Genomic DNA, 21,970 nt, shown 5'->3' with positions numbered 1-21,970 from the left:
TCGCAAGAGCCTAAATAGTTGGTATTTCTGCCCTTCCGTAAATTAAAAACTGTGGCTATTGTTTAATCAAAATGGCATATATAAATTAAAACAGTTAAAATAAAACATAAATGCTACAATTATTTAGCCATTTTTATTGTATTTTCAAAGTTTAACTTTATAAGCTTTCTTTTCCCCTTCTAAACATAGATATGCCATTTTATAAAATCAGTTACTTTATAATTTCAAATGTCTTTAGCATGAATGGGGTTTAAATGAGTAGCAGGTAATGTCATACTTTTATTTCATTTTATTTACTGCTATACAGAACAGACAGATATTTTTTTTTCCTTCTTCTTCTTCTTCTTGGTATTTCAGCAGCAATACTTTTAATCGATGTTTCACTATTGTCTTCTAAATATAATAAAATTTAAGAAGAAAAAAAAGCATCAATCCTGTGTGAAGATTTTCTTTGAAATCAGGAATACTACATCAGTAAGAGAAAAAATGCAATGCTGAAACCAAAGTCCACATAACTTGCATCCTAGATAGTTAAAGAGAATTAATTATAAGGAAAATAAAAATTGTTGTAGAAATTTTCTTTTTTGTAAATAAAATAATAAAAAGAATTTTACAAATGAATGCATAAATTTTTTTATGAGAACGAAGAATTATATTACTTCTAACTCTAAATCAGATTTTTTTTAAAACTTATATTTCTACAATAATCTGACCTTCCATTCCTTGTAAATGTTACTTTAAAAATACTATTTAAGTTATTATTTATATTTTAAATATGTCTGAACTATGAAAACTAAATAATTTCAATTGAGTGATTCACGAATCAACTAAATCAAAATTAATCTGTATAACTAAAATTCAGATAGTTTAAAGTTCTAAAACTTCAATAGTTACAATATTGAATTAGTTAAAGCAAATTAATAAAAGAAATATCTGTTCTTCAAAGTAATGGCAAAAATATTGAAGTAGAAATGCTCCATTTTCGTTCAGTTATTAACTAAATAACAGAAATTACATTTTCTAAATAATTACTGAGATAAATTTGAAGAATGTCTGAAGTCGTAATAAAAGAAATGAAAAAGATAAAGTTTAGCTTATTTATTTTCATTCTATAAAAAAAATAGTAAAAAGACAGAAATTGCATGTAAATCTAAGGTCTATTCTTTACATTTATTTTACTTGCAATAATATTTGTAAAACAAAAGGATAAGATTATACCAAAACTTTTATAATTTTGAGCTTTTGTTTTTATCATACATAAATACATGATTTTTTTTCATTTTTTTTAACATAGCAGGACCATTAATCATTATAATAAAAAAGTTAATTTTTATTTTATTTATAACATTTGTTTAACTCGATATATTTTGCCCCAATTTTCTTAACATTAAACGTAAGTAAGTTCCGTAAATTCATTAAAAAAATTTCCATTCGGAAAATTTTTTATGGCAAAACTTTATAATTTTACAAATAGATTTTATGAAAATAAGGATAGATAGTTAAAAAAAAAAAGAAAGAATGGCTTTCATATAAACTATAATTTACCATTCAGATTTTCGTGGTGTTTAATTAAAATGGAGTGTAAATACTCTGGATTATACACTGCCTAGTTTGTCAAATAACTAAATTTTCATCATTTACTTAGTAGTACTTAGATATCTTTAATATCTTCGATAATTAACTAAAAACATGCAATTTGCTGTGCGAACGATGTTGTGATAAAACTGCTCATTAAAGTAAGAATATGGCAGTAGTTCAAATAAGCAACTTGAATAACACTGCAACAACGAAAATAAAATGAATAGTATTTTGCCTCATAATAAGTAGATTAGGTTTACTTTATAGCAGCTGCAGTAACATAATGAAGAAGGCCAAGAATGATTCCTGTTGCATCATCTTCGATTGTATCGTAACTTAATTACTATTTTAATAATAATAACCAAATTAATATTTTACTTTAAGTAATAATTTATTTGCTTTTCTATACTAGGGATAGAAGTTAGTAAAATTCAGTAGATTTCGAGACTGCTTTTTCTTTTTTTATGAACACTCGATTGGAGGAGGAATTACTGACCTCTTCATTATGTTCCGTCGGATTTCTGGACTGCGTGTTAAGTCTCGTTTAAAGATAATTCGATACGCANTGCCAAGCAAAAATGCTAAAAGCGCCATTCTAGTAAACCTGACAAAACGATTAAGCGATAACGATGAAAACGATGATGTAAACGACCAATCAAATGCCTCTATTTATTAAAAAGGCGGTCTGCCAAGCAACAGCCAATTCGATAATAATTCTAAAGAACAACGTTTTAAAACTTCGATTTTTTTTATAAAAAAATATGTATAAATTTTATCTAATTCATGCTAGTGCAATAAGTATATTTTTTTTAAGTAATATATTTTATCTACATAATTTTAAATATTTACTTTTACAAGAAGTTCGGTGCTTATCCATTTCAGAGGCGAAAACATCAGTATAAATGAAATTGTTTTTCTGTTTTGAACTTTTTCTTACTTGAATAAAATAAATAAGAACTTCAAATAGATACTTTGCTTTGTGAAATTTTTAATTAGTTCATTTCAAAAGATAATCACACATAAAAGGTTAAATTTTTAAGAATTTTTTCTTTTATAATACATATTAATACAAAAATTTATTTTTAAATTAGCACCATTATTTTTGTTAAAATCTTTATGGCGACCCTAACTTTTTCTCAATTGGCAAAGTTTAACAATAAAGACATTTAACGTAAGTTTAATTTGCTTAACTTTAATTTAGTACAAATTGGTTTTACTGCTTACGCAAGAAAATGAATATTGGTGTAAGCAAAAGTTTCTGTTTTGTTTTATTTTTTAAAGAAATCTGTAACTGTTCTTCTTGTTAACTTATCAAACGCAGAAATAATTTTTAAAAAAAATATACATTTGCGCTATTTTTCATCAGTTAAATTTTAGTTCCTCAAACACGAAAAAGAAAATTTAATTCAAAATAATCTGAATATGTTAATTAGTGCATGAAAACAACACGTCAAGTTCACGTATTGTAGTGAAATACGTATTTTAAAACGAGGCCGCTCTGTCAAAGTACACGTCAGCTCTCGCTCTTTCCCGAATAGTCTTCGGCATCCAGCCAATTGTTGAAAGCCGAATAGGAGGATCTCATCCAATCAGTTCTCGACACGCCGGCTCGTGTCTTTTTAATATACGTTTACACCCGGTATTCAGCAGAATTTTATGATAGTTCAAATTTGGCATTGTATCGAGTGTAAATTTCTGAGCTTTTTTGATCCAATTGATTACTCCTAAATCTCCATTTAATTGGATTATACTGTTGTTAAATTATCGGCAATAGGTATGTTTTTCTTTTTATCGCTTATTTATTACTGGTAATCTGTATTTCTCTGTGTCTTTTGCTTACACAAGGACATTACCATCAGTTTCAAACAAACTTTTAAAAAGTGTATTTAATTGTAAAAATTTAAGCAAATTTTTTTATATCTATTATTCTGAAGGGAGAGCGTATACAAAATTCAGTTTAATGTAAACCAGATTACATAATTGATATTTTTACTGTTGACACGTACGATAAGTTTTCAAGCTTTAGCTTATATTTGCAAGTTTAATATGCTTTTATCAATTGCAAATTGAGTGCGAGAAATTCTTATTTTGCCAATCAGCCTTTTAAATAGAACGAGAAGATTGGCTTTTTTTTTTTTAAATTTTATATAACTGTTATTTACATTAAGTAAAATCTGAATTAAGTTTCACAGAGATGACACTAAATGGTTATCAAGTAACTTTTTTCTTCTCCTCAAGGGAATCTATTATCTCTTTTTAATAAATAATAATTTTTGAGTTTTTTTTTCTAATCCATATTTTTAAATATTCATCATCAATAAACAGCCCTCTTTAACTTTTAAAGATTAAAGTGCCTATAACCACCCTATTTAAATTTCACTCTCATAAAAATTTCATCTGTTGAAAATGAGAATTTGAGAATGGGCTTCTTTTGAACTGAAAGGAAAAAATAATAAAGTAATAAAAATTATAAAGTTTAAAAATGTTGGTATTTTTGAAAATATGATTTTTTTCTGTATGTCATGGTTATAAAATAGTCTACTAAAATGTATGGATAGGCCAAATATGAGCTTTCCTAGAGGGGGAGAGACAGTATGCCAGCTGTTGTTCAACATACTTTGTAGAACAATAAAATATTTAAACTTCACCTCACAATTTAAATAATTAATTGTCCTATCTTTGTTAATTTTTAGGTTCTGAGTTTATTGGTCTTAAATACCAAATATTTGTTTTGGTTAACTGCTTAAACTTCTAAATCATTCCTGCACTAGATTAATATATTGTACTTATTTCAGTTAAAACTTAAGGCGCACTTTCTATTTTTAAGAAATTTTAGCTAACTTTATTGCTAAGCTATTTTTTCTTATTTTGACTTTTCATTCTTTTTGTAGAATACTTACCATGAAGTTGATTACGAGACTAGCAGCTTGTTTGCTGCTTGTTGCAGCTTATGTTGCATCAAAGAGTGATGACAAGGAAAGTATAGGGCCTGTCATTGGTATTGATTTAGGAACAACTTATTCATGGTAATCATTTTTGATATATTGTTTATAACTGTAACAAAAATAAAGATTGAATCTGTTTTTTCTTATAGATACATAAATTGTGCTTTTTAGAATATAATATTTAGCTAAATTTGTATCTTAGAAGAGTCAATTATTCCAAATTGATAATTGTAGACAGCGATTATAAAAAAAATTGTAAAATTCTCGTGAGCAAAGTAACAGTTTAGCATGAAATAAGTGCCATGCATGTACACTCGATAATTGTTTGACAAAACTGCTGATCTGTCGAAATAAGCTTATTGATCGGCTATGTTATAAAGAAAATTAATAGTGATACGACTCTTCAAAATTATAACACACAATACAAAAAGATTATATTACAATGATATGTTATACACTAATAATTAGTTGCAAGAAATCTAATAAAATGAAAACAAGTATATTTTCCAAGGGTAGGACGCCTGGACAAGTAATTCAGACTTATTAATGATTACCAAAACTATTTTATCTCCTTGATTATTTATTTCAATTTAAGAATATTTAAGGCAAGAAGATTAAATATTTATGGATTAAGATTAATACCTATTTGCTAAGTAAATATTAACATAGAGAATAAACCTTTTTCATGCATAAATTATTCACTGCCTATCTCTATAATGATTTAATAAGAAAAATATTGCAAATATTAATTATTTATTCTGAAACTGAAATGTAGAAGGCAGGATATTATCACCAATGAATTTTAAATACCTAATATTATTTGATCGATTGAATCCATCTGAGAACTGAATGAATATTTCAAGACTTGTTAAAAACTAAGGGAAATTAAAGTAGAATGTCTCAGAAAAATCATTTAGCTTTTTTTTAAAAAAAAAATTTTTAATATAATTTAACTTTGAAATAAAAAGGTAAATTGTTATAGGAAACTATAGTAGCACTTTAAATTTCCAGAATATTATTTCTTTTAAATAGTTTAAAGGGAAATTAGAAATTCACATCTATTTTAAAAGGCTGTAAAAAATATAAAAAACACAATGATTAATCAAAACTTTATTTAATTTAAACTGTAATTTTTTTAAAATTTAAACTGTTTTAATTTTCAGGCAGTTGGATTATTTAGTTATAAATACCAAGTTAGATTATCTAACAGTATTAAAAATTTAATGTATTTTAAAAGAAACTTTTAATTTTGTAGTGTTGGAATCTTCAAGAATGGAAGAGTTGAAATTATTGCTAATGACCAAGGTAATCGAATTACTCCCTCTTATGTGGCTTTTACACCCGAAGGAGAGAGGTTAATTGGTGATGCTGCTAAGAATCAACTGACATCCAATCCCGAAAACACAGTTTTTGATGCAAAACGTCTGATTGGACGAGAATGGTCAGATCCAACAGTCCAAAAAGATATCAAATTCTTCCCATTCAAGGTAATATATCTTTTCTAAGATTTATTTTTCTATAAAAAAAAATATTACTATTAAAAACGTGGTAGTTTTTTGCTTAAATGTTTTTTTTTTTTTTTTNTTTTTTTTTTTTTTTTTTTTTTTTTTCATTGTAAACGTATGCTAAACAATCTACGAAAACATTTTGTTATATATTTTTAGATTATTAAAAGGTATTTATTCTATGGGTAGATCTAAAAATCAAAGTCTAAGTATAGCATTAAATAGCATTAAAACAAGACATAGTATAAACATTTTCCCAGTTTAATTTTGAAGAAAGAAAAAAAAAAATTCTAATTGGCAATTCTATAATACCAAAGAAAACTTTACAAAAAATAAGCATTTTTAATAGTATTCTTTCATTTAACAAATTTCTTAACCTTTTTTTTAATTTTAGATATGAAATAAAAAATTAGTTTTTACTTTTGTAAAAGTTTATTGAAATTTAATACAATTGTTATTTGTAACATCAGTTGCAAAAGCTTTTTCTCTGCCATTTTCTACAAGTCATTTCATGGGTACTTTCAATGTTTCCTGTTAATTTGTTTATTAAATAAGATAATCCTTTTGTTGCTTATAGAAGAATTTCAGAATACAAATGTTACCCCAAACTCCATGCCATTTTTATATAACACCAGTCATATTTTAATCCTTGTTCTAAATAAAACATATTTTTTTTAATCTTTCTCTTATACGTATAATATTAGGCTAATGAAATACATCCAATCTAATTTTTTAGAAATTGAAATTTATTATAGGTTTTCTTATTTTCCGTTTTTTTCTTTTTCTATCAAAATATATCAGTCACCTTGGAATTGCCCTAATTAGATTTAAATACAAGCTCCTGTAATAAAGTACAATTGCACAGGACTTTTTTTTCCGAAAAACAATGCAATGCTAGGAATAGCACTATAAATAAGATTGTTAGTTGTTTACATAGCTGAAATGTATGAGAAAGAATAAGTTCCAAACAAGAAATAAAATCTTCACATTCCTGAAAATATAAAGTGTTGTATTTTAAATTTTTTTTAAAACTCTTATTGCTCTCTCTAGGTTATTGAAAGGAACAGTAAACCACATATTCAAGTAAAGACTAAGGACGGAGATAAAGTATTTGCTCCCGAAGAAATATCTGCCATGGTTTTGACCAAAATGAAGGAGACTGCTGAAGCTTACCTTGGGAAGAAAGTAGTGAATGCTGTAGTGACTGTTCCTGCCTATTTCAATGATGCACAAAGACAGGCGACCAAGGATGCTGGCCTCATTGCTGGATTGAATGTTATGAGAATTATCAATGAACCGACTGCCGCTGCCATTGCTTATGGTTTGGACAAGAAAGAAGGAGAAAAGAACATCTTGGTCTTTGATTTGGGTGGTGGTACTTTTGATGTTTCACTCTTGACCATCGACAATGGAGTATTTGAAGTAGTAGCCACTAATGGAGATACTCATCTTGGTACGTTGAGTTCTTTACCCATTTAAACTGGGCTGAGCTACTTTGTGATAAAATTCGTAAATTTTCAACCTAAAATTTGTTGATAGAACATATAATGCAATATCATATTTAGTAGGGTGACTTGGGGTGATTCCTGATCCAAAAATACAAACATCTATTTTGTGAAAAAACTATTCAAGATAGAATTTTAATATTTACTGCAAGTTTGAGGCTATATAAGATTAGTCTCATGTTACCTTTTGTTTGAAAATCTAATTAGAATTTAAAAGATTTTAAATTTTCTGTGATCAGGAATTACCCCTTCTCTTGATCACTTCTAGGGTAATTACTGATCACCAGTTTTTATAGTAAATGGACTGTTTAAAAATAATTATATAATGGTAATTAAGAAATAAGACATCAAGATCAAACAAATAAACCAAAAATGTATGTTTAAGCAGATAATAAAACGATTTATTTAAAAGAGAGAATAAAGATTAAAACTTAAATTTTCCAAAAATTTTTGCATTGTGACATACATTTTAGGCAAGCAGCCAATTCATTCTCATGTTCTGCTGGAATATAAAAAAGAGTTCCCACATGGGTTACTTTTGCTGGATTTTTTAACTTCATTAAAGTGTAAAGTTCATTAAGAGTGTAATAAGGTATACCAACAGCTTTGGCAGCAGCTTTTGCACTGAAGTTTTTATTTTCAATCATTTAAAAGAAGTTCACTAATTTTGCTTTCTAGAAGCTTAGTATTCTTTTTAAGCTTATAATTTCTCACCATATTTATATTAGACTAATTTATAAACTTAAAAATTATTCTAACAATGTACACACATAAAATTAAGCAAACCAGAAATGGTACAAATCAGAACACATTTATCTTGTATACAGTTAAAAACAAATTTTGTGATCACAGTTAAAATATATTTTATAGTTGTTCCACTTAATAAATATTAACTGTTATTTAAGAAAAGACAATCGGCTATTTATTAGTTACTTTTTATACTATTTATATTAAGAAATGACAATGATCAGGAATTACCCCAGTGATCAATAATTGCCCCATCTGTTGGGGGCAACATTTGATATGGTTTCCTATGATCAATTATAATGTTTATAGTAGAGGTGAAAAAATTAAACAAAAGCTTACTTTCTTTTTCTTTGTTATAGAATAGTGTAACTCAAAATATTTATTATTAAGAAAAGGAGGAAGATCTTTTCAGAAATGTGCACATTTTGAGACCCATCTTTGAAATGGAAAATACAGAAAGCAGTTTAAAAAATACTTATTTTGTTAGATTAAACAAAAAACTATTAAGTAAATATAGTTATACTTTAGTAAAGTGTTCAAGCATTCTTGGTCATGTCTCGAATTTAAAAAAAAAATTTTTTTTTAATAAAACTTAGGTGATCATTATTTACCTCAGAAACAGTGATCGTGAATTACCCCGGGTCACCCTACAGTTTTAAATCTTATATTGCATTTGTGAATTTTTTAGCTTTATGAACACACATCTAAAATCTGATAAAATAGCATACCTGCTAACTTTTATGTGTTTGCTGTAAAATTTTATATTTAGAGAGGAAGTAAGCTTTGCTATTTAATTCTGGAATTTTCATTAAAAATATATTTTTAAAAAAGCATAAAAAATGAATGATCATCATATGGTGTTAAAGCTGTGGCCAAATGAAATGGAAAGTTTCAAATTTAATTAAATTACAATTCCACTATTATTTGCGAGTAAGCTACGAAAGATAAGGTTTGAAAAGTAACAGAGAAAGGTTAAATTATTCAGATAAATTATTGCATTTTTTAGTGAGAAATTTAAAATTGGTCGTTTAACTTGCGTGCCCCACCCCCTTTTTTTTTTTTTTTTTTTTTTTTTTNTTTTTTTTTTTTTTTTTAACAGCTTTAGCATGCCACTTAAATTAAAAGAGATGTTGTAATCAAGGTCGCAAACAATTTAATCTTCAATTAAAGATGATTAATGTACCATTGAAGGATAAAAACTGTTTAAAAAAACTATTTTATGAGCTTACTTACAAATTTTTCTTTTTTAAACTTTTTTTTTTTTTTCCTCTTCAGGTGGTGAAGATTTCGATCAGAGAGTTATGGAGCATTTTATCAAGATTTACAAAAAGAAAACTGGCCATGATATCAAAGGCGACAACAGGGCTGTTCAGAAATTGAGACGTGAAGTTGAAAAAGCAAAGAGAACTCTATCATCAGCTCATCAAGCTAGAATTGAAATTGAATCTTTCTACAAAGGAGAAGATTTTAGTGAAACCTTAACTAGGGCGAAATTTGAAGAACTGAACATGGTAAATTTTCTTGCTTAGTAACAATTCTTACTATTTTGAATCTAAGTAAATTAAAAATAAAAAAGTCACAAATATTTATAAAATTATCAAATTCAGCCTTCAATACATTGACATAGATTTTAAAGTATTTTATGAAATAATTATAAAAACTTAATTTTGTCCCTCTAGGATTTGTTCCGTTCCACTATGAAGCCAGTACAGAAAGTTTTGGAAGATGGTGACTTGCAGAAGAAGGATGTTCACGAAATTGTTCTTGTTGGTGGCTCCACTCGTATTCCAAAGATCCAACAATTGGTGAAGGAGTTTTTCAATGGAAAAGAGCCCACTCGTGGTATCAATCCTGATGAAGCTGTTGCATACGGAGCTGCTGTTCAAGCTGGAGTTCTGAGTGGTGATGAAGATACAGGTGCTTGCTCTTTCAACATTAACTTTGTAACCCTAATATATATATGCGATTGTTACTTATCTATTTTCTATTTTAATTGTAGGTGAATTGGTTCTTCTTGATGTTAATCCTTTAACTATGGGAATTGAAACTGTTGGTGGTGTCATGACAAAATTGATCCCCAGAAACTCTGTTATACCCACAAAGAAATCTCAGATTTTCTCTACTGCCTCAGATAATCAAAATACAGTTACAATCAAGGTAAGTTAAAAATAAAGTTTATTGTTATACAGTCGAACTCGTTTATAACGAGCACAAAGGGACCGCAACATGTACTCGTTAAATCCGAGTGCTCGTAGTAAACGGGTCCTTAAGGCAGGCGTGCAACCAGAAGAGGGTTGGGAGGTCAAATTATTGAGTTTACATAAAATTTAATTAATACTTACTTTAATTAATTTAATTAAATACTTTCTTAATTTAATGATAACTATCCCCTCCCCAACCAGCAAAAAATTTCTAGTTGCACTACAGTCTTAAAGGAAAGAAGCAATAAACGGAAAGAAAAATAAAGGAAAAGATTCTTACCATAACATTTATTTTTTTCATTAATCTACATATTTAAAATAGTAGCTTGTTAGCTTATTTTGAAGTTTCAGTTCATGGTTTTTTTTTTTTTTTTGCGTGCATTTCTTATCATTTTGAAAAAAAGATTGCAAGACAGAAAAATATTGCTCGCTAAAACAGAGTCTTGCTCGTTAAAAGCGACTTCTGTTCCATAGACTTAACAGTGATCCAACCAAATATTCTCGATTCCCTCGGTGAATCCGAGTTCTCGTTATAAATGAGTTCGACTGTACAATGGTGAAGTAACTTTGTTAAAAAGAAAAAGTAGTTTTCATGAAATTGTCAGAACTTTTAGAACTTGGTTCTATGTCAGAATTTCGTAGGTAGCAAAAAATAAAAAAATAGTGAACAAACATGTGTGTTCATTGGAAATAGTTGTGAGATAGGTAAATAATTGTATTTTTCAATTGTATGTTTTTTTTTAGCAAAGTTAAATTGTCTATTTTGAAGTTTATGTGGTTTCCTTGTTGAGGATTTTTGGCAATTTCATCCATGAATTAGATATTTAAAATTCTTGAAATGTTGAATGAATCTTTGCTGCTTAGTTATTGAGGTAAAGCTCAGTCACTTGTCATTATTATGAATGAACCACCCACCTTGAAATATTTATTTCTGTTATGACGTTTCATTAGCAAAATATGTTGAATGATTTCCTAGACTTTAATTGGAGGTTCATTTCAGGTTTATGAGGGTGAAAGACCAATGACTAAAGACAACCACATCTTGGGATCCTTTGATTTGACTGGAATACCGCCAGCTCCACGAGGTGTCCCACAAATTGAGGTCACTTTTGAAATCGATGTAAATGGAATCCTAAAAGTATCTGCTGAAGACAAAGGGACTGGCAATAAAGAAAAAATTACTATCACCAATGACCACAACAGGTTAAGTCCAGAGGCCATTGAAAAAATGATAAAAGATGCTGAACAGTTTGCAGAGGAGGACAAGAAACTGAAAGAAAAAGTGGAAGCCAGGAATGAATTGGAATCTTATGTTTATTCTTTGAAAAACCAAATCAATGATAAGGAAAAGATGGGTGGCAAATTGAGTTCTTCCGACAAAGAAAAAGTGGAGGAGGCCCTGGACGAGAAAATCAAATGGCTCGAAAGCAATCCGGATGCAGAGGCAGAAGAGTACAAAACCCAAAAGAAGGAAGTTGAAGATATTGTAACTCCAATAGTTTCTAAATTGTACAGTGAGGGTGGTCAACCACCTCCACCTCCTACAGGTGGAGAGGATGAATTTAAGGATGAATTATAGACTATAATAAATTTAGTTTTTGTACAAAGGGACTACATTTGAGTACTTCTGTGAAGATACTCTGAACTTATTTCATCCAACTGAAACATTCATTTTGAAAAATTTCATTTCATCAACTTAGAAATTTTGTACATAAGTGACTTTTGCTGTTTATTTATACAATTGTTTTGTGTTTTTTAGTTTATTTAAATAAATTTTGTGTTGAATTTGTATCATGTGTTTTATAAAAGTTCCACTTTGTAACATTTTAATGAGTGCCATCTTGTGGTCTCTTTTTCATCTTTTTTACTACAAAACTTTTTTAATGTAATGTTGAGGAATTTCTTTTTATCTAAGGGATTAAGAAAAATTTCAATAGGTTGTTTTAATAAAAAAAGTTTCTAAGATTGGGATTTTATTTTTGCATGATTTTTAAAGTTTGTTAAAAAGAATACTGTTTTTAAAAAATACTGATACAGCCTCTTTTAAGTAGCCAATTTCTTTTTAATTTGTAATATCTAAAAATTATTTTAATATTTAATCTGTTCCAGCCTATATTACCATGTTTTGTAAAGTAAGTTTAAATGAATTTTACTATAAACATAATATTCTATACAAAGCCTTTTGTTTCTAGATTTACAAAGATCTTCTGCAGTCATAAAAAAAAAGAGTAATTATTCTAGTCCAAACTATTCATACATACATCCCAAAAAAAATGACCATCCCTTTCTCAATACTGAATGTAATGTTAAATTTATTTTCAAATTTTCCCGGCTATCTTTTGAAAGAAGTAGTGGTAAGAATGAAAAAAAAAAAAAAACTACTCCTTTGTTTCAATTTATTTTAAAGGGGCCGTTCAAAAAGTACGCACACAAAAATGGAGAAATTTTAAACCCCTCCCCCCCCTNTAGATTTACAAAGATCTTCTGCAGTCATAAAAAAAAAGAGTAATTATTCTAGTCCAAACTATTCATACATACATCCCAAAAAAATGACCATCCCTTTCTCAATACTGGAACGTAATGTTAAATTTATTTTCAAATTTTCCAGCTATCTTTTGAAAGAAATAGTGGTAGGAATGAGAAGAAAAAAAACTACTTCTTTTCTTTCAATTTATTTTAAATGTAACCTTATCATGTTCATAATAGAATTTTACTTGTACATTGATTTTTTTTTTCTAAGACCTGTGACCCCTAAAAATTCTGCAATTTTTTTCTTCTTTCTAAAGTAGAATGCTAGAACTAGGAGCTGAATAAATATAGGCTTAAACTCTCATACTATATAGACATTCTTCTATATTAAAAATCATTTTAAAGTATTTTGTACACAAATGACTTATCAGTAAGACACCTATCCCCCAATTTTTACTTTGATTCAGATTCGGACCTGACATGAATGCCTTTGAGTCTGGTTAAGATATTTGGAAATGTTTTTGCAAGTAGGGTTTTTTCAAACTTTTATTATTTATTCAGAGATAGCGTTCGTAAAAGTTAATATAACTACTAAGAATGCGATAGCCAGGTGATTTGCATGCAAGGCTTTTAAAATTATAGCAGCCATCAGGGCAAGCGTTTGAGGGGAGAAAGCTAATATCAGCCGATGAATTGACTGTGTGTGAACTTCAAGGCTATTGAGGTCAACTGACTCGAGGTGTGGGAGCGTAATCGGTCGGATATTTCCTGAGAAATCTAAATTTAAAAAAAATCCTTTCTTTCTTTTTGTTGTTAAGTTTGATTTCTCAGGAACTATTCGATCGATTTCGCTCAAATTTTGTTTTTTTGCCATTTAAAATTGCATTCTTTAAAATGATGCCAAAATTGGTTATATTACAATTCAGAAATGTTTCGATTGTTATGATATAGAAGAATAATAAATATTTACTAAAAGTTACTTTTTGCAGGAAAATTCTCATTGGATAAACGAATTTTATAATTGAGTGCCAAAATTTCTCTATTCGTCTTATAAACTCTCGGGATAAGGTGAGATACGGAAAAAGCAAAATTATCAATGAAGAGTCCAAACTTTGAACAGCTCTCCTAACCAAACTATTGGGAGCCTATTTCCCAGATTGCTTCCACCCCCCCCCCCTTATAGTGTGGGGGCTCAGAAATCGGAATCCGTCGTAAAAAAAGTATGTTTATAGGGTAAACCAACCAGTGAAGGAACATTTCATATATATTGATTAAAAATAAGAATTTGAAAGTTTTTCTTTATAATGATTGGTAACAATAGCTTACTGCCAAGTCATCTAGCAATGTTTTGGATTACCTGGTCACATAGACTTCTCTGGAAAAAATTTTGAATTTGTTATCTCTGCAACACCTTGTTTCGTTGAAAAAATTATAAGGTGAGTGTTTGTATTTATATGTTTGAAGTGGAATTAATTGCATGCAATAGTTTTATTTTTCTCACTGTGAAAAAGAGAATTCAAAATATAGTTATTGAAGTTACGTTTTATTTTTTTTAAAGCACCATAGCATAATCAAGTACTGAGATAAGGGGGTGTTTATTCACTGGATCACCAAACGATGAAAAACCAGTGAAGGAACAAGTGTTCCTTTACTGGGTTTTTCTCCCAGTTAATGAAAATAAAAGAAATTTTTTAATTTTCTTGTACTTTTAGTCATATTATACATCAAAATTCTGTTTAAAAGACAAAAACCAGCTTCTAACCAGTGAAGAAACAGGCATATTCCTACACTGGGAATACTTCCAGTGAATGAACAGTAATGTGTGATATATGATTTTACATGACTCTAGGATAAGTAATTCTGCTATATAGAGGACAACCGAAATTTTGTTAAAAATTGTATGAATAATTCCTGAAATAATTTCAGTTCAAAATGTTAATTTAATAGCTTAATTTATGAAAAAATTATAATTTATATTTATTAACGGGGTGTGTAGTTACATCAAATGTTAGGCAACTTAATAAACTATGTTTACAAATCGAAAACTAATTAAATATAATCATAAAAATAGAACATTTTTTCGCTGGCTTTTGCACCAAGAACTCCTAATAAGCTATCATTATAGGATAGCAACGTGATTATATAATTTATAGAAACTACTTTACAATGTTAGAATTTAGAAGTAAGTTCCTCAACAAAAAACAAAGTTAAACAGAAACGATACTCAATTTCTTCAGAAGCTTGAGAGGGAAATCCCTCAAGATATGTTGTAAATTTTTAACACAGCATTGACGGAAGAGTCTAATATCGAAAATGTCCAAGAGCCTGTACTTTTTTCAATATGGAAGAAGCACGTATTAAAAGAAGACCACTTGGTTAAGTCAAACTTAGGAACTGAAGCTAGTATTGATAATGAATGCATATTAGATATCGAATTTGAAATGAGTCCTCATGCTGATTCTCTTAGTTGAAAAAAGAAATGATTCTGTAAGTAAAATCAGTACTTCTAAAGATCCTCTAGATATAAGTCAACAAGAGATGGATTTGCCTCAAACTTCAAGACACCTTTCCCCCGTCTATTTTCGAGAAAGGCATTCTAGAAATGTTGCTGAAAAATCAGAAGAAGTTTGGAAGAACCATTTACATTGGCCAAATATTGATGATAAAAAGAAAGGTCAAATAAGAAGAAAAACGAATAAATTACCTTTTGCACTAACTTCAGAGAAATGGCAAAAATTTCAAGAGGCTGAAAGATCTAAAAAAAGTTAAAACAAGAGAACATGGAAAAGAAAAAGAAAGAAAAAATACTTAAAAAAGAAAAAAAGCTTCAAGAAATAAGAGGAAAAAGAGTAAACAAAAAGGTGATAAAATAATAATGATAATAAACAGCATCGGATGACACAATGATTTAGATTTGACTGTCAAATTATAAGAAAGAATGATTTTTTTTATTTATTTTGTATTTAACATCACTTTAATTTCTAGTTCATGATTACAAAAAAAAGTTAGCATTTTACAAGTACTTGTATGTTATAATTTCATAAATAGTCTTGTCTTTATATACTTATATCTTTATATATTTGTATGGCTAATAAATTCATAAAGAACATTAAAAAATAACCAAAATTAAGTGTTCCTTTACTGGGCAATTTTGTGTTCCTTCACTGGTAAGAGCTGTTCCTTCACTTGGTCTTCTTACTACTTGTTATTTGAACCTCCAAAACTTTAAAACAATATTAAGTAAGTTCTCTAAAATTTTTTTACATAATTTGCAATTAGTAACAAATATGTTGACACTGTCATTTAACTAAAATTACGAATTTTGAAATTAATATGATTTTTTAAAAGGCAAGAGTAGCTTAAGTGTTCCTTCACTGGTTAGTTTACCCTACATAGAAAGTTTTTGTGTCTGATGAAGTAACTTAAATTATCGTATGCACTAATTAATTAGCGTATCTGATCAGAAGTTATTCAGGGTGCTCTTGCACACTGTGCATAAATGGGCTATGCCTGACTTGGTTTAGAATGAAAAGACTCATCTATAGAAAGCTAAGACCCACACTGGGTGGTTTTTCGTGACACTCATGATGATATTATGATCCTTCTTATTTCAATGGGAATTTTAAAACTTATTAAAGAATGAATAGTTTGCTATTTACCATCACATCAATCCTGCCTCCTACATACTGTTTTTTATCTTCATAAATAGTTTTTTATCTTCATATTTTTGGTACATTCAGAGACATTTATTTTAATACATTTTTATAACTTTTAATAACCGATAAAGTTTTTTTTTTCATCCTTTCTATTTTATTTTTTCAATTACGACACAGTGAAAGTTATTTATACCAACTCTTGTTGCTTCTCTTCTTTGTTTTCTTTCATTTTTTTATTATTTATTTATTTTTAAGTTTGTCTCACAGTAATAAATTTATCAGATTTCCGAAGAAAAGAATTTCTTACTATAGGCCATATTTAAGATAAAATAAACGGCAGTTACCCAAAAGTCAGTTTTTTCTAGTTGTTTTAGGTTGGAATAATATTTTATATTTTTTTAATTTTTATTCATTATTAGATTATTTTATGTATGGTTTTATTTTTCAATTCTGCATATCTGTATTTTACATTAATAATTAGAGTTTGTTTTAAATTCTTTCCAAAATTCAAGCATGTTACACACATAGCAGAAAACTTTGAAACGCAGCTAATTTATGAGTTTAACCCCTTCCTTCTCGCTCGCGTGAAAATGACGGGGTGAGGTTTCGCCCTCTATTTCTCGCTCCCGTGATATTGACGGGCTGGAGTGCTCAGTAGTAACGCGCCAATAAGAATAAAACTAATCCGTTTCTTTTGCCCGGAAAACATTTTATTTCTCATTTTACGCCCCAGATGGCAGTACCAGGATATTTTTAAGGTACTTGTAGATAGGATATTTTAAACTAGTTGCAGCACCAATCAAATACGTAATACAAATACAAAAGCCAAAAAAATAGGCACTTTTATGACCGTGTTCTTGAAGAGTAACCGATCGTTAAGGGGTTAACCAGGGCTGCTGAGATTCTAGGGCAGCGTTTCCCAATTTTTTTGTAGCTATGGAACCCTTCATAATCGAGTTTCTTTTAGCGGAAATCCTAGACTTAATGGATAAATTTAATTTGCAATTATGAATATATCAGTCTAAGAATGACTACTGATTACTTTGAAAATATTGAATGAAGTTTGAAATTCTTTCATCGTATCGTTTTATCAATGCTGGTTTTAAAATTGCATTTTAGCAGAAAGTTAAATTTACAAGCCTAGACCGGCATTTTGTCTAGTTCATAATCTGATTTTTGTGTATGCATAAACTGAAAATGAATGAGCTGAAATACGGTTTCCATCAAAATAAAAACAAAAAATGGAGAAAATAAATATCGAAAATGATTATCAGAACACTATATTCATTCGTTGTTATTTTTATTGGATGCGAATTACTGATTCAATTTTCTATAAATGCATATCCTTTTCATTATTCATTTAATATATTGTTATTAGACATTACTATTTCTTGTCAAAAAACTTTACTTTCTTTGCATTCATTTACATTATTAATATTTTAATTGAATAACTTCATAAAAATAACGGATATTTTAAATAAATGATGGATGATCATCCATTCGAGAGTTAGAACATATTGAATCGATTCAATATGTTCTAACTCTCGGAGCACCATTTTGGACCGCTGTTCTAGGTATAGTTCTGCCCCTATTTAGAATTCTCGTCATATTAATTACCTCAAATTTCACGTTTGCGAGTGTGAATTTCTCTAAACAAAAGCGATAAATATTTTTTTCCCCAGCCATCTTTATGGTAAAGTTTGTTTACCTTGGTTACTGCACTCCCTTCCGACTTCCTGAACTATTTCCGATTTTATGGCAGAAAGTTAGAAAAACAAATGTCTAGCAACACTTCTTTTTTTTTTTTTTAGATGAACTGGTGCAATTTTTGTTATTTTATTTCTGGATTTTTTGTTATTCTCATTGAATAATTTGCAACGGAAATTTATAAGGATTCTGTTCGGGTGATAATAAACGATGTAATAATTTTCATTGAATAATAGGTAAGTGTTTAACTTTAAAATTGTTTAGAAGAATAAGAACAGGGACAGGAGTCATTTATTTACTTTCCCTCCCTAAACACAAGCCTTTTTTTTTTTTTAAGTAAACATTTTCTGGTTAACGGTCCATTAATTTACAGAAGAATCATTTTAACTAATAAGGAATGAAAGAAATAAAAAGTGACGCATGTTTCTGTCGGCTCATAAATATTTTCTTATCTTGTTTCGGGTTTGCCTTTCTAGTAAGCATAATTATAATGATATCTTTTATTTTATCACTGCAGCAGATGCAATTTCCGAAACGGTCTAGACTGACGGTGTTGGATAGACTAAAACATTCGAATTCAATTGAACAAAATATCTATCATTTTCAGACGGGCAATACATCGTAGCAACGATATTTAAAAATCCATTATCACACTATATTGAATACCATGTCAAATCTTATAAATATCAACGATAATATCTCGATTATATTTTCGAAAACGATATATATATCGACTTTCATACTTTCAATAAAATCGCGAGCATCAAATACGAAAATACCGTGATCATATCTGACAACGAATTCCACGAGTGTTATCGATAAGGATAATCATCGTATGCAATTATATCGATAAAATTGAAAAAATTTATGTCGGTAACTAATTATTAAGGTAACAAAAATATTGACTGATGTAAAAATAATGTCATTGTGTTAACCAGGAAAAGTATCGCGATATGTCGTAAAATATCGATATCTATTGACAATACATCACGTAATTAAAATTTCAATGTATCACAGCATTAAAGAACATCAATACGACCATGATTACTTGAAGAGAAGAAAATTCGGATTCTTCTATTTGTTTCAAACACATTTAAAATAGTTTCAGGGACTGTCATTTTTTTAAAAATTTTCATCCTATTTAAATAAGCAAAAATTTAGCAATAAAAGCATTAATCTCAAGTAAGGAATCTTTAAAATAAATAGTTGAAAAAAATTATGACAAAAAGAGCGAAATATACTACTCAAAATTTATCACTTGAATTATTGAAAAAAAACAACAACCTAAGAACTGAATATCTGTTTTCAAGTATAACATAAATAATGAGCTGATAACGTTTTAATTAAATCGCATGAAAACTGAAGTCGTGAGAACAAAAGACAACATTATAAGTGACGATCATTGAAAACTACAAAAAGTTTCGAATGATGGGAAGGTTATAAAAATTCGGTTTATACAAATAAACTATTTAAGAAAAATATTTCTTTTGCTGCAAAATTCAAGCATTCTTTTAGCAATTTTAAAACTGCAAAAAAAATTTTTTTTGTTCTGTTATAAAAGATGAAAAACTAAACAGTTTAGAACTAATTTGATTTTAAAAAAAAAATTAAATAAAATTAAATAATCATAAAAGATAAATGAAGTATCAATACTCTCCAAAAAGTAAAAGCTCATAGCGCTCATAAACATGGAAACATTATTCAAATACAGTGACAGTCACTAATAAAATATCTGGTTTAAAAATCAACCTCTTTTCAAAATCAAATCTGTAAGACGTAAGAATGGAATCATTACAATATCAAAACGTGTTAAAATCATAATCTTATTCAATCATTTACAAAATCTATAATTTGTGTAGGGCACATGTTTAAGATCCAGTTTTTAAAAAATCTGGCAGGTTTGGGTACTCGATGTTTTTGATTTTCCTAAAAATTTTCTGGATTTGTTTGCAACACGTATTTAATACTTTATGTAAAAGTATTAAATGGGTGGGTTTTTTTTTGTTTTAAAAAAAAAGTGAGAGAAATGAGAAAAAAACATTTTTCACCCGCATGTTTTGGAGGTCAAAATTAAAGATTTCTGCAACTTCAAAAAATATATATCAGTTTACAAGTGGGAATACTTTTTGCGAAACGAGTGAATCACGTCACACAACCGCTATTGTTAAGGACGCCTGCAGAATAATATAACATATCAATACTTCTGGGGGTACTTATCCAGGAGTTTCCTTGTCTTCAGGATTGGTTCAAAATTACAAGTTATAGAGTTGAACATTAGTAGTCGTGAACCCGAAAATTGGGTCGGTTGTTCAACGACGGATAAAATAAAATAAAATAACAAGATATACAAATTTTAATATAACTTTATGGAAGGTAATTTTAAATTGCAAAATGCAAAATTTGAATGAAATCGGTTGAATAATTCGAGATAAATAAAATTTTAAGCAAACTGACTTTTTCAAAATTTTAACTCAGAAACTAAATTGATCGATTGCTCTGAAAGTTAGTATTTTGAAATTAAAAGGATGTAAAAATATGTAGAACATGCAATTCAATATATTTTACTATTATTTTATAAACTAATAAAAAATAATTATTTAAAATTATTTTTGTTTAAAAATTTGTGTATAAAATGTTTTTTGTAATTTTATGCAAACATTTTTCAATACACTCAAAAAAGTTCTCGAGATAATGGGCTGTAATCGAAGAGTGAAGTTAAAATTAAAGGACCCAAACTTTACAACTCTCTCTTTGGCATAACTTCAGACCATATCTTCCAGATTGCGGCTGTTTCCGCATTTTGAAAATTAAAAACGTAAAACTATAGACAAACTTGTATGTTTATCCAGAACAGAATGCGCTTTTCTGTTCATTTTCGTAACTTAAAATATGGTATTGACTCTTTGTACGTGAAAATATGATTAAATCAAAAGCTAATCAAGGTGTTCTCTTTTTCCATTTCATACACTGTACCGAAAATAAGTCAATGAGAATCTGTTATGTTAATTAATATATATTTTAAGATATTGAATACGAACAGTTTAATTGTTTTTCCGAATCAATCAACAATCTTTTTACTACTAAGAAAATTATAAAAAAAATAATAAATTAAAAATATTTTGTTACTGTTTTCCTTTTTTTCCGACTGCATCTTTATTGCGTTGATTAAAATATAAACCTTGAATCCAAATAAGTAAATGATTTTCCTCATTTAAAATTATTAAAAAAAAGATGAAAAAATTAAAAAAATTTTACTTTATTCTTATACTTTCATTTTGCTTGAAAATTTCAAAAAGCAATTATGTGATCCCATAAACCATTGATAAACACGTTACATAAAAAAGAATTCGTAAAGAAAAGGACCTGCTGCATCTGTTTCTATCCCTCAGGGTTTGATTATCCCCTTCTCAGTTCTCCAGCCAGAAGAGCAGTTTGAAAGATAAGTTTCCAAGAAAATGAAGATGTGTCTGTGGGAACTTCGAAAAGTCGTCAATTTCACCCATGTCTAATCGCATACGGTCTCTAGTTTAACAATGTATGGGCAAAGTTATGAGTAGTGCAGTGAAACTACAATTATATTGAATTTACAATATATTTTACTAATTTTTGTTACTAATTCTTAAAAATAAATAACTAAAAAGTCAACTACAAAATTTT

The 21,970-nt window shown here is 28.4% G+C and overlaps 1 protein-coding gene and 1 long non-coding RNA gene across 2 annotated transcripts; one reads left to right on the top strand and one right to left on the bottom strand.

Moving 5' to 3' along the window:
- Positions 1-271: 271 nt before the first annotated feature.
- Positions 272-2,140, bottom strand: LOC107438840 (uncharacterized). Its single transcript, XR_001583450.4, has 2 exons — positions 1,839-2,140; positions 272-523 (listed from the first exon to the last, which is right to left on the bottom strand). It is a non-coding gene; the product is annotated as an uncharacterized lncRNA (long non-coding RNA).
- A 908-nt stretch (positions 2,141-3,048) lies between these two features.
- On the top strand, positions 3,049-12,272 carry LOC107438838 (endoplasmic reticulum chaperone BiP). Its single transcript, XM_016051224.3, has 8 exons — positions 3,049-3,352; positions 4,470-4,604; positions 5,779-6,010; positions 7,079-7,481; positions 9,556-9,791; positions 9,960-10,197; positions 10,280-10,437; positions 11,482-12,272. The coding sequence occupies exons 2-8, from the start codon at positions 4,480-4,482 to the stop codon at positions 12,058-12,060; spliced, it is 1,971 nt and encodes a 656-aa protein (XP_015906710.1). The 5' UTR covers positions 3,049-3,352; positions 4,470-4,479; the 3' UTR covers positions 12,061-12,272.
- Positions 12,273-21,970: the final 9,698 nt, after the last annotated feature.

This window comes from Parasteatoda tepidariorum, chromosome 4 (assembly GCF_043381705.1).
Source record: "Parasteatoda tepidariorum isolate YZ-2023 chromosome 4, CAS_Ptep_4.0, whole genome shotgun sequence".
Classification (NCBI taxonomy): domain Eukaryota; kingdom Metazoa; phylum Arthropoda; class Arachnida; order Araneae; family Theridiidae; genus Parasteatoda; species Parasteatoda tepidariorum.
This window is presented reverse-complemented; position numbering and strand designations above follow the sequence as displayed.

Excerpts from the sequence above, each read along its gene's own strand:
- LOC107438838 (XM_016051224.3), top strand. The coding sequence starts at position 4,480 with ATGAAGTTGATTACGAGACTAGCAGCTTGTTTGCTGCTTGTTGCAGCT. Across the intron at positions 6,011-7,078 it reads TCAAATTCTTCCCATTCAAG|GTTATTGAAAGGAACAGTAA; the intron begins GTAATATATCTT and ends TGCTCTCTCTAG. Across the intron at positions 10,438-11,481 it reads AAAATACAGTTACAATCAAG|GTTTATGAGGGTGAAAGACC; the intron begins GTAAGTTAAAAA and ends GGTTCATTTCAG.